The 15,737-nt window shown below is 36.6% G+C and overlaps 1 protein-coding gene and 1 long non-coding RNA gene across 7 annotated transcripts in view; one reads left to right on the top strand and one right to left on the bottom strand.

The window, feature by feature from the left end:
• LOC112027941 (protein root UVB sensitive 1, chloroplastic) overlaps window positions 1–13,595 on the top strand; it is a 22,744-nt gene extending 9,149 nt beyond the window's left edge. For 3 of the 6 annotated variants that reach the window (XM_065762870.1, XM_065762869.1, XM_065762868.1), the window contains 2 exons: window positions 2,129–2,278; window positions 12,601–13,595. In XM_065762870.1, coding sequence (XP_065618942.1) covers window positions 2,129–2,278; window positions 12,601–12,807 — 357 coding nt within the window. In that variant the 3' untranslated portion in view covers window positions 12,808–13,595. Of the gene's footprint in view, window positions 1–2,128; window positions 2,279–2,790; window positions 2,933–2,990; window positions 3,733–8,108; window positions 9,845–12,600 lie in introns of those variants that run through there. The other 3 variants (XM_065762873.1, XM_065762871.1, XM_065762874.1) reach the window with 3 other exon arrangements.
• LOC136063024 (uncharacterized) lies at window positions 82–1,304 on the bottom strand. The gene is made up of 2 exons (XR_010624729.1): window positions 1,098–1,304; window positions 82–585 (listed from the first exon to the last, which is right to left on the bottom strand). It is a non-coding gene; the product is annotated as an uncharacterized LOC136063024 (long non-coding RNA).
• Window positions 13,596–15,737: the final 2,142 nt, after the last annotated feature.

Here is a 15,737-nt window from a genome sequence, read left to right as displayed (position 1 = left end):
TTTTTTTTTTTTTTTTAATTTGAGGGTGTTCCTAATTTTGTTAATGAGGGTGTTCCTAATTTTGTGATCAGGGTGTTCCTAATTAAGATTAAGTATAAATTTTTTTTTTTTTTTTTTTTATTTTTTTCAAGTCAGGGTGTTCCTGGGAACACCCTGACTTAGCCGTGGCGTCGCCACTGTAAACAAACACAACAAATTTCAACGAACATTAATTTCAAATAAGCCCAAAACACATAAGCCCTTCATTTTTTTATATCAAAATAATAATAAAAAAAATTATTTTTTTTGTTCACCAGGAAGTCTTTTCTCTATGTGGGTGGTGCAGTAGTGTAACAAAGAAAAGTGCGGCCCAACATGAAGATTGCCAATCTTTCCTCTGAATTACCTGTACACAAACAACCCATTGCCAAAAGGAGAGAAGGATAGTGAGGGGAAAAAAGTACCTAGTTTCAGATCTGGATAGAGTCACCGGTAGGAGAGAGGGATAGTGAGAGGGAAAAAAAGTACCCAACACTGCTCTGCAGAAGGATCCCTAGAAGTTGATGATGGCAATGACTCCTTTGTGCCATAATTCCAAAGCTGCTTCTGTTCAAAGTTTTATCTTTTAAAACGAGCTTCCAACTCCCAAAGAGACCAAAGCACCAGAGAAAGAGATAGGAAAAGAGAGAGAGAGAGAGAGAGAGAGAGAGAGAGAGATTAGACTTAGCACTATTTAAACAGAGAACACTCCGTCGCTGGTTCTGGGTCGCCAGTTGAGGGCGGGACTGTGACGTCTTTTAGTGTTGGGGTTTCAGTTTTTGGCATTTTGAGTTAACGTAGCACAACTGGGTTTAGGAGTGGGGTAACTTTGTCTCACCAAAATTTTTTAATCATGCCATGTGTCATAATTTTTAAAATAAATTGCTTGGTCCAAGTCAGATACTCTGTCAGCATTCCATTAGGCCACATACGATATAAACTAACGGATTTAGACGGAAGGATTTAAAGTAAAACGTTTTGCAAAGTTTAAGGATCAAAATAATACTTTACCCTAAATAAATAAATAAAAACATAAAGAGAAAATGAAGATTTGAAAACCAAGGGAACGGTTGACTTACATAGAAAATTGCTTTGTGTTCAGCCAAGATGTAGCCTTCATTTCTATACAAATCAAACAGTGCAAGTAAATCCTCCTTTTTGCTGACAACATCACTGAGCTTAGATCCTAACTGCAGCCGATGCTCAATTTCAGCAGCTGCATCCTTTGCCTTGGAAGATAATACAGTTAGTTGTGCCTAAGGAGGAAAATCCATGAAATATGATGCAAAAAATCAGAAATGCGGCAACCATTAGAAACATTATTTTTTTTATTAATATGTTACACATGCGCCCAATGGATCTTGAATCCATGACCTTACCCTCCATTATTATGGTAGAAAGAACTATCATTTGAGCTACAGCTCATTGGCAACTATTACATACATTTTTATACGTCTACCTACCTTACATTGCCTAGTTAATCAAAGAAAACAATTTTCTAAAAATCAGAAATATCAGAGCATCATTAATTTGCTGCATCATATACAAAATATAAGTTATTTTGCATCATTAATTTATGTCTTTATCAAGCTTAGTCTGGTGTATTTTGCTCAAAATCAGTCTCAAACCCCAAAAAAAAAAAAAAAAAATGAAGAGGTAAGTTGACGGCTAGCATAAAATCTAACACTCATCAAAATGGATCCTTTACACATACAAGTGGGACGATCTCCTATTAGCAACGCACTACATTGGACTCCAAATGCAGAGAGAAGTGGGGATTAGGTTGGAAGTTCCTTATCAGTGTCACGCTACATCAGAGCTTGAGTATAATAGAAATTTGGGCAAGGGTTCTCGCACTTTGATGGACGGGCAAGGGTAAAATTAGGATAAATAGGAATTTATAAGGATAATTCTTTTGCACACAATGCTACATACACACACTGTGTGCAACAACATGAAATCATGACTTTAAGTCACAATTTCAAACTTGAAAGATTTTTGTTGTTTGCATACAGTCTGTAAAGACACACTCTGCAACAATCACTACCCTTTGTATGTCACTTGAAAATATGGTATTTAAGAGGAAACTAAAACTGTATTATCTTCCAAGGCAAAGGATGCAGCTGCTGAAATTGAGCATCGGCTGCAGTTAGGATCTAAGCTCAGTGATGTTGTCAGCAAAAAGGAGGATTTACTTGCACTGTTTGATTTGTATAGAAATGAAGGCTACATCTTGGCTGAGCACAAAGCAATTTTCTATGTAAGTCAACCGTTCCCTTGGTTTTCAAATCTTCATTTTCTCTTTATGTTTTTATTTATTTATTTAGGGTAAAGTATTATTTTGATCCTTAAACTTTGCAAAACGTTTTACTTTAAATCCTTCCGTCTAAATCCGTTAGTTTATATCGTATGTGGCCTAATGGAATGCTGACAGAGTATCTGACTTGGACCAAGCAATTTATTTTAAAAATTATGACACATGGCATGATTAAAAAATTTTGGTGAGACAAAGTTACCCCACTCCTAAACCCAGTTGTGCTACGTTAACTCAAAATGCCAAAAACTGAAACCCCAACACTAAAAGACGTCACAGTCCCGCCCTCAACTGGCGACCCAGAACCAGCGACGGAGTGTTCTCTGTTTAAATAGTGCTAAGTCTAATCTCTCTCTCTCTCTCTCTCTCTCTCTCTCTCTCTTTTCCTATCTCTTTCTCTGGTGCTTTGGTCTCTTTGGGAGTTGGAAGCTCGTTTTAAAAGATAAAACTTTGAACAGAAGCAGCTTTGGAATTATGGCACAAAGGAGTCATTGCCATCATCAACTTCTAGGGATCCTTCTGCAGAGCAGTGTTGGGTACTTTTTTTCCCTCTCACTATCCCTCTCTCCTACCGGTGACTCTATCCAGATCTGAAACTAGGTACTTTTTTCCCCTCACTATCCTTCTCTCCTTTTGGCAATGGGTTGTTTGTGTACAGGTAATTCAGAGGAAAGATTGGCAATCTTCATGTTGGGCCGCACTTTTCTTTGTTACACTACTGCACCACCCACATAGAGAAAAGACTTCCTGGTGAACAAAAAAAATAATTTTTTTTATTATTATTTTGATATAAAAAAATGAAGGGCTTATGTGTTTTGGGCTTATTTGAAATTAATGTTCGTTGAAATTTGTTGTGTTTGTTTACAGTGGCGACGCCACGGCTAAGTCAGGGTGTTCCCAGGAACACCCTGACTTGAAAAAAATAAAAAAAAAAAAAAAATTTATACTTAATCTTAATTAGGAACACCCTGATCACAAAATTAGGAACACCCTCATTAACAAAATTAGGAACACCCTCAAATTAAAAAAAAAAAAAAAAAATTTCTGTTCTACTTCCAAGCAAAAAAAAAAAAAAAAAAGCCAAAAAAAATTTGAACTAAAATCTGAAAAAAAAAAAAAAAAAGGTAATAGAGCAAGCCCACGGCAAGCCAAGCCCACGGCGAGCCACGGCGAGCCCAATAGATTACACCCGTAGCCCACGGATTCTCCAAAAAAAAAAAAAAAAAATTACAAACAGAGAACAGAAATTACCCACGCCACGGTCACTTCACTGCCAGAGAAATCAGAAACCAAACCCAACCCCAATACAAGCAGTCCATCAGCAAAGCAAAACAAACCCCAACTAAGTTAGTGTTTATCTCAAAAAAAAAAGCTCCCAATACAGAGAAACAAAACAAAAACAAACCCACCATACATGAACACTGCCCACGCCCACGGACCGTCGCCGTCGTCGCAGATACACGCCCAAACCCCAGCATACACTGAATCACTGATACAAACCCCAGCAGAGAAAACCGCTCGGCGTCGCCGTCGCAGTCTCGCAGATCGGTGCTTGCCGCTCGCCGCTCGCCGCCTCGCCTCATCGCAGTCTCGCAGTGGTCGCTCACAGATCGCAGTCGTCGCCGTCGAGATCGCAGATCGCAGTCTCGCGCTCGCAGATCGCAGTCTCGCGCTCGGACCTCGGTGCTCGCCGCTCGCCGCTCGCCGCTCGGATCTCGGTGCTCGCCGGTCGGACCTCGTGCTGGGTATTTCTCTCTCTTTCTCTTTTTCTCTCTTTTTCTCTAAGTCTCAGACTCTCAGTTTCTCTCTTCTCTTTGCAAAAGCAGCAAAACTTAAATAAAATGAACTCTGTCTCTCTCTTTACTCTTAATTTAATAAGCCACCGGTTACACTCTCTCTCTCTCTCTCTCTCTACAATGATGATATATTTATATGCTTTTGCCTGTTTGCTTTATTTTTTTTTGTCTTTTTGAATTTGTCCTTATCTATTGGTCTGTGTGTTTGTGTAATGGTGTTGAACACCATTACACCAACACACAAACCAATAGGATTAGGACAAATTTAAAAAGACAAAAAAAAAAAGCAAAGCAAGCAATTGGTCAGATTGGCTGACCGGATTGCTTGCATTTGTCTTTTTTTTTTTTTTTGGAATTTGGCCTTATCTTTCTGTTCTTGTTGGTGTTGGTTTTTGTGTAACGTGTGTTGCAATGTTGGTGTCGGTGTCGGTTAATGTGTTAGTATATATTATTGTCTTTTAGTGTGAAGTAAATTGTTTATTGTGATTGTGAATTTTCTGATTGGCAGGTTATTGTTTGTGATTGTTGATTAGCAGTGTAATGTGCTACACATTATACTGTTTTAATTATTGTGATGCACATAGAATGTGTAACGTGCATAAGAAATAAAAGACAAACAAATATAATAAATTAAAGTAGTATAATTAATGACAAACAAATTAAAGCAATATAGTTTATTGTTATGCTAAATAACAATAATTAAAGCTATATAATTAAATTAACTAATACATTATAAAAGACAAATAAATTAAATTAGTTAAGTTAAATAACAATTAATAATTTTATAATTAATGCAAGAATAATAATTTCAAATAAACTTATAGTTTATTGTTTATTCTTTTGCTAGAATTATGGACAAATATTTGATAAGAAAACACGTACCAAGATTCATCTCCTGTGCAAGATTCATCTCCTATGCAAGATTCATCTCCTGTGCAAGATTCATTTCCTGTGCAAGATTCATCTACATCTTCTAAGCGAATTCGTATTGACTTTAATTTAGAAAATCTTCCTTCAGATCCTGGGCTACGACAAAAGATATCATCTTATCATCCTAATAATCATGATGAAATCAGAAGATATTATTTAACAAAGGCCCTTGTCAACCAGTTGTTCAGGATTACCCTGTATCATATTTTTCTGGAAAGCCCGTAAATTTAGATCGGAATGGTATAAAATAGAAAGTGGTTGGAATATAGTATAGACAGGATGCGGCATTTTGTTTTTATTGCTACCTATTTGGGCAAGATGTTGGTAAGCAGGGGGAGGGGAGACTTTTGTAACGAAGGGATTCAAACTTTGGAATCAAGTTGCAAAGTTAGATTCCCATGTTGGAGAAGTTAATAGTGCTCATAACCAAGCTGTCAAGAAGAGTGAAGATCTACAGAAGGAAAAGCAACACATTCAAAATGTTTTTGTTAAGCAATCAAAACAAGATAAAACTGAATATCGGATTCAATTAAATGCAATAGTTGATTGCGTAAAATTCCTTTTATGCCGAGGATTAGCTTTTCGTGGTCACGATGAATCTCAAGGTTCAAGTGATAGAGGAAACTTCCTTGAGCTCTTAAAATTTTTGGGGGATCACAATGAATCTATCAATGAAGTGTTGCAAAATTCTTGGAAAAATTGCAAGCTTACCCACTCTGATATTCAAAAAGACATGGTGAATGCAATTGCACGTGAAACATCCAAAGTCATCATCAACGATCTTGACAATGGGTTCTTTTCAATATTAGTTGATGAGTCACGTGATATCTCAGTGAAAGAACAAATGGCCCTCGTTCTTCGTTATGTGAACAAAGAAGGAATTATTATAGAGCGGTTCCTTGGTATTGTACATGTTGCAAGTACCACTGCTTTGTCACTCAAGCATGCTATTGAAGGTTTACTTTGTGAACATAATTTGAGTTTGTCGAACCTACGTGGGCAAGGTTATGACGGGGCTAGTAATATGCAAGGTGATATCAATGGACTCAAAACTTTAATTTTGAAAGAGAACAAGTCAGCATTTTATGTCCATTGTTTTGCTCATCAACTTCAATTGACACTTGTTGCTGTTGCTAAAAATCACATTAACATTGCTGAATTTTTTTATGTGGTTAGTAATTTAGTAACTATTGTTGGAGGCTCTTGTAAGAGACGAGATGCTCTTCGAGATGCACAATTTGCCAAAATTAAAGAAGATTTAGAGAATGGTGTACGTAGAAGTGGGCAAGGTTTGAATCAAGAGACAAATCTTAAACGTCCTGGTGATACACGTTGGGGATCATATTATGGGACTATTCTGAACTTGATTTTGATGTTCTCTGCTGTTGTTGATGTATTAGAGATTATTGAAGAAGATGGCCTCTCCGACCAAAAAGTTGAAGCTCGATCTATTATGAGGTCAATTCTAACTTTTGAATTTGTCTTTGCTCTACACTTGATGAAAAATATTTTAGGGATCACAAATGAGTTGTCAATAGCATTGCAAAAAAAAAATCAAGATATAGTAAATGCTATGGATCTTGTTAAAGTGTCTAAGCAACGGTTGCAAGTGATGAGAGATGATGGATGGGCATCTTTATTGGTTGAAGTATCTTTATTTTGTAACTCACATGTTATTCCTATCTTGGACATGGAAGCGATGTTTGTAGTTAGTGGGAGGCCGAGACGCAACACCCAAAAAAATTCAAATTTACATCATTATCGTGTTGAGCTATTTTGCACAGTCATAGATATGCAACTTCAAGAGCTTAACAACCGCTTTTCTGAGGTGAATACCGATTTGCTACTTTGTATGGCTTGCTTGGATCCAAGTAATTCATTTGTGGCTTTCGATAAGGAAAAATTGATACGTCTAGCTAAGTTCTATCCCTCTGATTTTCTTGGGACAGATATTTTGGCACTTGACTCTCAACTGCAGAATTACATTTTTGATATGCGCAGCAATGACTTCTTTTTAGAGCTTCAAGGAGTTAGTGAACTTGCTGAAAAGTTAGTGAGCACAAGGAAGCACGAGACTTATCCATTAGTCTATTTGCTTGTGAAGCTAGTTTTGACCCTTCCAGTTGCTACTGCAACGGTAGAAAGAAGTTTTTCAGCAATGAAATATATAAAGAATGAACTGCGCAATCGAATGGGAGATCAATTGATGAATGATTGCTTAGTTGTGTATATTGAAAAAGATGTAGCTTGTAGCATTGATAATGAGACTATTATGCAACGATTTCAAACGATGAAAACTCGTAGAAGGCAATTGTAAATTTTATGTATTTGTGTATTTTCTGATTGTTGTTGTTGTCAATATAAATTTTTTTTTTTATTAGATTGTGTAATTTATGCTTGTTGAGGAACACCCTGAAAATTTTTCCTGGAGTCGCCACTGTTTGTTTATGAAGTTATGATGCCAAGGAATGAATTGTTTGTTCTTTAAAACTCCACATTTGGTTGGAGATTTTCTTTCATATGTAATATGTTTTGTCTGGTTCTTGGGACAAGGAACATGGGTTCCATGCGGGTGGGATTGTGATGTCTCTGGGTGTTGGGTTTCAGTTTTTGGGCATCTTGAGTTAACGCAGCATGACTTGGTTTAGGAGTGGGGTAATTTTGTCCCACTGAAATTTTTAATCCACGTGTGCCATGTGTCCATAATTTTAAAATAAATTGGTTTGGTCCAAGTCAGCATTCTGTTAGGCTACTTAGGATATAAACTAATGGATTTAAACGGAAGGACCTAAAGTAAAATATTTTGCAAAGTTTAAAAATCAAAATAATATTTTACCAATTTATTTATTATTTTTTAAATTGATTTATTTTTGTGTTTTGGGTTGCCACCCAAGAGCGGGTGGGCCAGTGAGGGTTGCTCATTCCCTGCACCTGTATGGTTATTGTGTATATTTATCTAATTTTTTGATTTGTCGTTATAATTGCCATGCCTTTTTTTATTTTTATTTTATTTTTTATTGAATTCTTGTAGTACTTGTCACCTTGGCCAGGCACACGCAACAATGCATGTGAGGCCAACATTTGCCTCTCAAGCCCTTGCATCTCTTGCAAGTTTTGGGGTTTAGGGCCAAATCACCACTCAGTCCTTGTGGATTTTTCTTTGACATACCATTTCACCTTCTAAATGTCTAAACCATGTATATATATATATATATATATTTGCATACTTCCTCTCAAGGATAGCCTAATAATTCAAGAATTGAAATGAGTATTCAGAAGTATTAAAAAAAAAAGAACTGTTTTTGATACCTGATAAATTCCATTATGATAATAAACAGTGTAGTCAAAGCCGTTCCGGGCGCTCGCCTAGGCGCCCAGGCTAGGCGAGGTGCCAGAAAAGCGCTTCAGAGGCACTGAGGCGAGGCGCCTTTAGTGAGGCACTCGCCTCTGGAGCCTAGGCGCTCGCCCAGATGTATTTTGTAAGGCTAGAGGCAAGCGCCTGGGCTGCTTTGTGCTTTTAAGGGCTGTGATGGCATATTTTGTAAATTTAAAGAGGTGTATGGTTGATTTAAAACTGTTACCTCAGTGGGGGACGAGCTGTTACCCACTATATCAAATAAATTAATATAAAAAAATAAAAAATAAAAGCATAAAGCAAAAGATAAAACAAAAGATAATTCAAAGAAGTTTCGAGAACATCAGAGCAAAGCAAGCAGTCAACCCACATCAAAGCAGTTTCTCCAAAAAAAAAAAAAAAAAAAACATCAGAGTAAACTCAGCAAAGGCATTTCGTCTTCTTCTAGGGTTTGGAAGAGTGTGGGCCAGTTGTTGCCGGCAATCAACCAACATCAGGTAACATTCCTATTCTTCTAGTTTTTTTTTTTTTACACTTTTTCTTTTACTGAGTGTTCTCTCATTGCAACACTGCATTGACAAGTTTGTCGTTGTCCACACTTTCAAAGCATATAAAACTCTTTGCTCTCTACTTTTTTCCCCCTTCTCTCTTCTTTGTTGGGCTCTGTTTTTTCCCCCCCTTTTCAGAGCATATAAAACTCTCCCCTCTCTGTTTTTTTCGGCCTTTTCTCTTCTCTGTTGTACTCTGTTTTTTTCCCCCTTTTCAGAGCATATAAAACTCTATCCTCTCTGTTTTTTCTCTGTTTTTCCCCCTTTTCTCTTCTCTGTTGGACCCTCTGTTTTTTTTCCCCTTTTCAGAGCATATAAAACTCTCTCCTCTCTATTTTTTCTCTGTTTTTCCCCCCTTTTCTCGTCTCTGTTGGACTCTCTGTCTCCGGCAACTTTCTCCTCTCTGTGTCCAGCAACTTTCCCTTTTCTTGAACTCATTACTTCACTCAATTTTTAGAGCTTAAACCATAGTAAATGATACATAGCTAGCTTAATATAGAATCCTATTAAATGTATTGTGTTAGGTTTTTTTTTTTAATGTAGAATGGCTTCAGATAATGGGAGGAGAAAAGATCCAGGATGGAAATATAATTATTTAGCTAATGTAGAAGACAAAAATGCAGTGACTTGCCTCTTTTGTAATAAAGTCACAAAGGGAGGGATACATAGAGCTAAGCAGCATCAAGTAGGGAATTTTAAAAATAGTACAAAGTGTTTAAAATGTCCTGATCATGTTAGAGAAGAGCTTGCACAGTATATGGCAGAGAAGAAGAGTGACAAGGAGAACTATGACAAGATGCCTGATTTTGATGATATAGATAATATGATTGAAATTGAGGATGTAGATGATGATGAGGTAGAGGAAGTAGAAGTTATCCAAAAAGGGAAAAAATTATTCTCTAGTAAGAGAGGGGTTGGCAGTAGCACCCAAGTGAAAGCTGTGAAATTAATGCCAAAGTCTAAGAAATTGAAAGGTCCCATGGATTCTTTTGTAACGTTAAAGCCAGAAAAAGTAGTTGCACTTAGGAAACAGGGTAAGATGAAGCAAACTAACATCAATGATAAACTTGACAAAGAGAAAAGAGCACAAGCTTGTCAGTATATTGGCCGGAATCCTGAGTACTTCTATTTTGATGATAACATAGCAACAAATCATGAAATTACAGCAGGATTGTATGCTTGTATACAAAGATTAGTTCCTAGTGCTGAAATTCAAGACAAGATCGTGGCTGAACTATCTCTCTATAAGAAAGCTGAAGGACTCTTTGGCATTGAATTGGCTAAAAGATCAAGAAAGACAAGGGCTCCAGGTAAGAAAGCATTTATATCTAACTTATAATGACTAGAACAGTGGCACTTTTTACACACAAAAAAAAAATTTGACTTCTAATATATCATATATCATTACTCATACTTATTTATTTATTTATTTTTTAACATAGCTGAATGGTGGAGTTTGTATGGGAGCTCAACTCCGAATTTGCAATAGTTAGCTATAAGAATCTTAAGCTTGACTTGTAGTGCATGTGGTTGTGAGTGTAATTGGAGTGTGTTTGAGCAGGTGAGTTTTAAAGTATGATAAGTAGATTTTATCCTTTGATGAGCTACTTTATTTCTAGAAAATTCCAATGGTTTAATTATTCACTATAGTCTAATACTTAGTTTTCATAAATGGTTGTAGATTCACACAAAAAGAAGGAATAGACTTGCACAAAAACGACTAAATGATCTGGTCTTTGTAAGTGTAATCAAAAGATGAAGGCACGATATGATAAGCGTGATGTTATTGATCCCATCTCCTTAGATGATATAGATGAAAGTAATGAATGGTTGCTGGGGGAAATGGGTGCTAAACCATCTATGAATGTTGAAGATGAGTTAGTTTTTGATGATGATGATGATGGTTTGACATGGGGTGTAGTGGCAAGAGCTGTTGGTGTTAGAGAACCAAGAAAGAATACTAGATTCCAAACAAAATCAAGGGCAAGCTCAAAGGCCTCAACATCACAACCAGATATTGAAGAGGAAAATGCTGATTCTGATGAGACTGAGGAAGAGAATGTTGATGGTAATAAATCTGGTTCAAGTGGCTTTGAAAGTGATGGAAACTTGAGTGAAGACTCTGATGATGACCTTTAGATTAAAAATAACAACCACATTCAGGCTATTAAATAGGCTAATAGGCAGAATGTTCAATCTAATAGGCAGAACAGAATGTTTAATATTCAAATACTTTTGTTTTGTCATGGATAGTCAAGAAGTTCAATCTTCAATGTTTTGTTAGGAGTTTTCTTCTTTCTAATATGAAGTTATGAACAATATTTTGGTTTAATATTCAGATTTAGTTGATATTTGGATGAAGACTAATTTTTAAATAGTGATTTATGTTTGTATTCAAACTTAGTTGATGTTTGATAATTATCTGGACTTAGTTGACTGTTGATATTTGGATGAAGACTAATTTTTTAGAATTTGGCGCATCGCTTCACTCGGGCTAGCGCCTTTTTGGCGCCTCGTCGCCTCAGGCGATACAAGGNGACTAAATGATTTGGTCTTTGTGAAGTATAATCAAAAGATGAAGGCACGATATGATAAGCGTGATGTTATTGATCCCATCTCCTTAGATGATATCGATGAAAGTAATGAATGGTTGTTGGGGGAAATGGGTGTTGAACCATCTATGAATGTTGAAGATGAGTTGGTTTTTGATGATGATGATGATGGTTTGACATGGGGTGTAGTGGCAAGAGCTGCTGGTGTTGGAGAACCAAGGAAGAATACTAGATTCCAAACAAAATCAAGGGCAAGCTCAAAGGCCTCAACATCACAGCCAAATATTGAAGAGGAAAATGCTGATTCTGATGAGACTGAGGAAGAGAATGTTGATGGTTATAAATCTGGTTCAAGTGGCTTTGAAAGTGATGGAAACTTGAGTGAAGACTCTGATGATGACCTTTAGATTAAAAATAACAACCACATTTAGGCTATTAAATAGGCTAATAGGCAGAATGTTCAATCTAATAGGCAGAACAGAATGTTTAATCTTCAAATGCTTTTGTTTTGTCATGGATAGTCATGAAGTTCAATCTTCAATGTTTTGTTAGGAGTTTTCTTCTTTCTAATATAAAGTTATGAACAATATTTTGGTTTAATATTCAGATTTAGTTGATATTTGGATGGAGACTAATTTTTAAATAGTTATTTATGTTTGTATTCAGACTTAGTTGATGTTTGATAATTATCTGGACTTAGTTGATTGTTGATATTTGGATGGAGACTAATTTTTTAGAATTTGGCGCCTCGCTTCACTCGGGCTAGCGCCTTTTTGGCGCCTCGTCACCTCAGGCGATACAAGGCCTTGGCGCCTTAAGGGCGCCTTTCGCCTTTGACTACCTTGATAATAAACCAATTGTTTAAGGGGCGGGGGGGAAACTGAGACTGAAAAAATTAATACAGGCCAATGGTATCATTGACTTTTGGTTTCCCTTATGTGCATATATGAATGAATAGAAGACAGTAAACAAACTCTGGTGTCTGTTGCCCTTATTTGTGATGCGTGATTTGGGTACACAATGGCAAACTAACTTTTACTATTTACTATTTCTTTTGGGTTGTAATTGAAATATTGGGATGGATCAGGTGGTGCTAAAAGAAAGTTCCTCACCTCATGACATGCTCAAGGCATTGTTCCATGTCAATTATCTGTACTGGTTGGAGAAAAATGCTGGATTTGAAGCAAGAAGTGTTTCTAATGACTGCAGATATGGAGGGAGGCTGCAAATATCTCTAGAGTATGTGCAAAGGGGGTTCAATCATGTTAAAAGGGATGGGGAGTCAATGGGTTAGGTCACAGATGGGCTTGTTGCAAGGCCTTTACCAACCAGGATTCGTCTAGGGCATGTGGCCTCTTCAATTGCTTCTTGATATCACATATGGATCATAATTTCCTTGTGCAATCGCTCGTACAGCTTTCAAGATTACAAGCAAATGGGAAAGTAAATTATATTTCAGGTCACTGTGGGACTCAACTCTATTGCCTTTTTACTCATTCCTTGCTGCAAGTACATACACGTCCAAGTTCTCAAACAGTGAAAATTTTGCAAAGCCTTGGGGGGTCACCTAATGTGACATTGAAATAAGACAGAGCATACACTTGATAGTTGATACAACCATCGTCTATGATTGATCACATGATGGGGAAGCACATAATATAAGTTGGTGGGTGGCACTTGCTCAGGCATGGTTTTTTTAGAAACTATTGATTCTTACAATGGATGTCTTGTCGTTGGCATCATCATTCACAATATTAATTCCTTGTAGTGTACTTTGTTTTGTGATCTTATGAAGTCCACTCTGTCCTTTCATGGAATTCTAAGAAGGTGCCTATAGGAATACAAAGTGGATCTTTTATTCTTTGTAGAAGTGCACAGCCCTAATTCATAGTTGGATTGAATTTATTTGGGTGATGATTTCCTCAATTGTGTGGCATGAGAAGGTATGGATATCTAGTGTTTATAGAAAATCAGATGTTCTATGGGATTGAAGATTGAAAAGTTCTTCACATGTGAAAAATTCAAAGTCCTACAATTTCATTTGCAACAGCAGATACGTTATAAAACATGAATTTGAAACAAGCACTTTATTTTTTGGCTGGAACCATACATAGATGAGTACAGTGATGGATTGGGTCACTTTGAAATTGTTGTTAGAGCATCTCATTTGCTTTAATACCGGTTTAAAACTTTCATCTAGAAGCAAGCATATTTAACTGGATCCAATATGTTATTAAATAGGTCATACTCAATGCACAAAGCTTGTAAGGGTATGTAGGATATGAGAGATGTGATACCCCAATTTGATTGATTGTGTGATGTGTGTGAGTGTGTGATGAGTCCCACATTGGGTATTTACTGAATAGATCTGGGTTTTATTAACAACTACAAGGAGCCTCAATTGTGACTAGTCCTTTTGAGGTATAGCGCAGATGTGGCTAGCGCTTTTCCTTGAGTCGTTACAGGAGAGGTGATTGTTTGGTAATCTAATATAGTTCATTTTTAAAATTAGATGTTTACTAGTGCTTATGTTGTATGAGAAGTAGTTCATTTCACTTGTAATAGAAAGTTGATAGATTGGTAGTGATAAGCACAATAGCCTATTAGTTAGTTGTTTTTTCTCCTAGTTAGCTAGAGAAGTTTGTTAGGCTCTGGCCAATCACATGGCAGCCACATATTAGGTTTTTGTAACTAACTCAGCTGCTTGCTTATGTAACTATAAATAATCAAGGCTGCCCTCATTGTAACTAGTTGAATTTGAATCCAAGAAATCTTTACCTGTGAGGTATTATTCTAAGAGTATCTCTTGAAGAGCTACTTTTTCGATACAAGATTGCTAATTGCTGTCAGTTAATTTAGATAGAGGAGTTCTAGGACAATTATTTAGCTAATTCAGTTACTGGGGACTTGCTACTATAGTTAATTCATTGTTAATTACTTCATCATTGGTGGTTTAGTTAGTTATTGAATGTGAGTTGTAAACATTGTGTTAGGCATGGTACCAATGATTGTATAAATACATGTTTGTTCCTAGTAGTGAATCAAGTAATAAGAAATCAGTTACTCTCTTATTCTCTTCCTTATTCCCCAAACTTCTTGGAGGCTAGCTATCCTTGAACTCAACTATTCCATATTAGATCTTGATCTTATCAATTAGTATCGTAGCCGGTTGTATCCATGCAATTTGTACATTCTACCATGACTAAAACACGGAGACTGAAACACGACCTTCTGCCATTGTTAATGATACAATAGCTTCCCTTAAATCCACCTCAGATCAGCACACCAAAGACCTACAAGAAATCCATAAAATCACTAGCATTCACACACGTAACTTGAATGAAATGAGTTCACCATTCTGTAGAAGTTGAATGCTGCAGAAAATAGAGAACCTAACCTTGAGAATTCACACATCCCAGGAAATCATACCAACCACAACTTGATTCCAAACTTGTCAGGAACTATGAAACTTGAATTTCCAAGATTCTTTAAAGAAGAGCCTACTTCCTGGATTTACAAAGCAAACCAGTACTTCACGTACTATAATATACTAGACAATGAGAAGTTGATGATGGCCTCTTTCCACATGGATGGAGAAGCCTTGGTCTGGTTTCAAGAAGGTGAGGATGTTGGTGTAATTAGGAATTAGGAGGCACTATTGCAAGCCTTGTTGATCAGATTTGGTACTCCAGCCTATGTTGACCCCATGAAGGCCTTAACTAGGCTGAGACAGACATTAACAATGGCTCTTTACAAGGGAGAATTCAAGGCTCTATCTAATAGGGTTAGGAGTTTATCTCCCCAGCATAAATTTAGTTGTTTTTTAAGTGGGTTAAAGGATGAAGTTAGGGTGCACATGAGGATGTTGAACTCTCCTACTCTTATTGCAGCATTTGGATTGGCAAAAATCCAAGAAGAATACTTGTTAGGGTGTAAGAAGAGCTATAAGATTCCACATGAACATGTTAGACCTTCTTTGCTTGGATTACCAAAAGTTAGTAGACCTGTTGATACTAGAAATAAAATACTAGTTAAGTGAATTTTTCCTTCTCAAATGGAAGAGAGAAAGAAGAAGGGTCTTGGTTATAATTGTGATGATAAGTGTGTACCTAGGTATAAATGTAAGAATGCTACCTTATTTCTATTGGAAGGGGTAGATATTGTTCATGATTTTGTCAATGGGGTGTAGCTTATTGAGATTGAGGATGAGGTTACTATTGGTAG

This window comes from Quercus suber, unplaced genomic scaffold (genome assembly GCF_002906115.3).
Source record: "Quercus suber isolate HL8 unplaced genomic scaffold, Cork oak 2.0 scaffold_477, whole genome shotgun sequence".
In the NCBI taxonomy this organism is placed as follows: domain Eukaryota; kingdom Viridiplantae; phylum Streptophyta; class Magnoliopsida; order Fagales; family Fagaceae; genus Quercus; species Quercus suber.
This window is presented reverse-complemented; position numbering and strand designations above follow the sequence as displayed.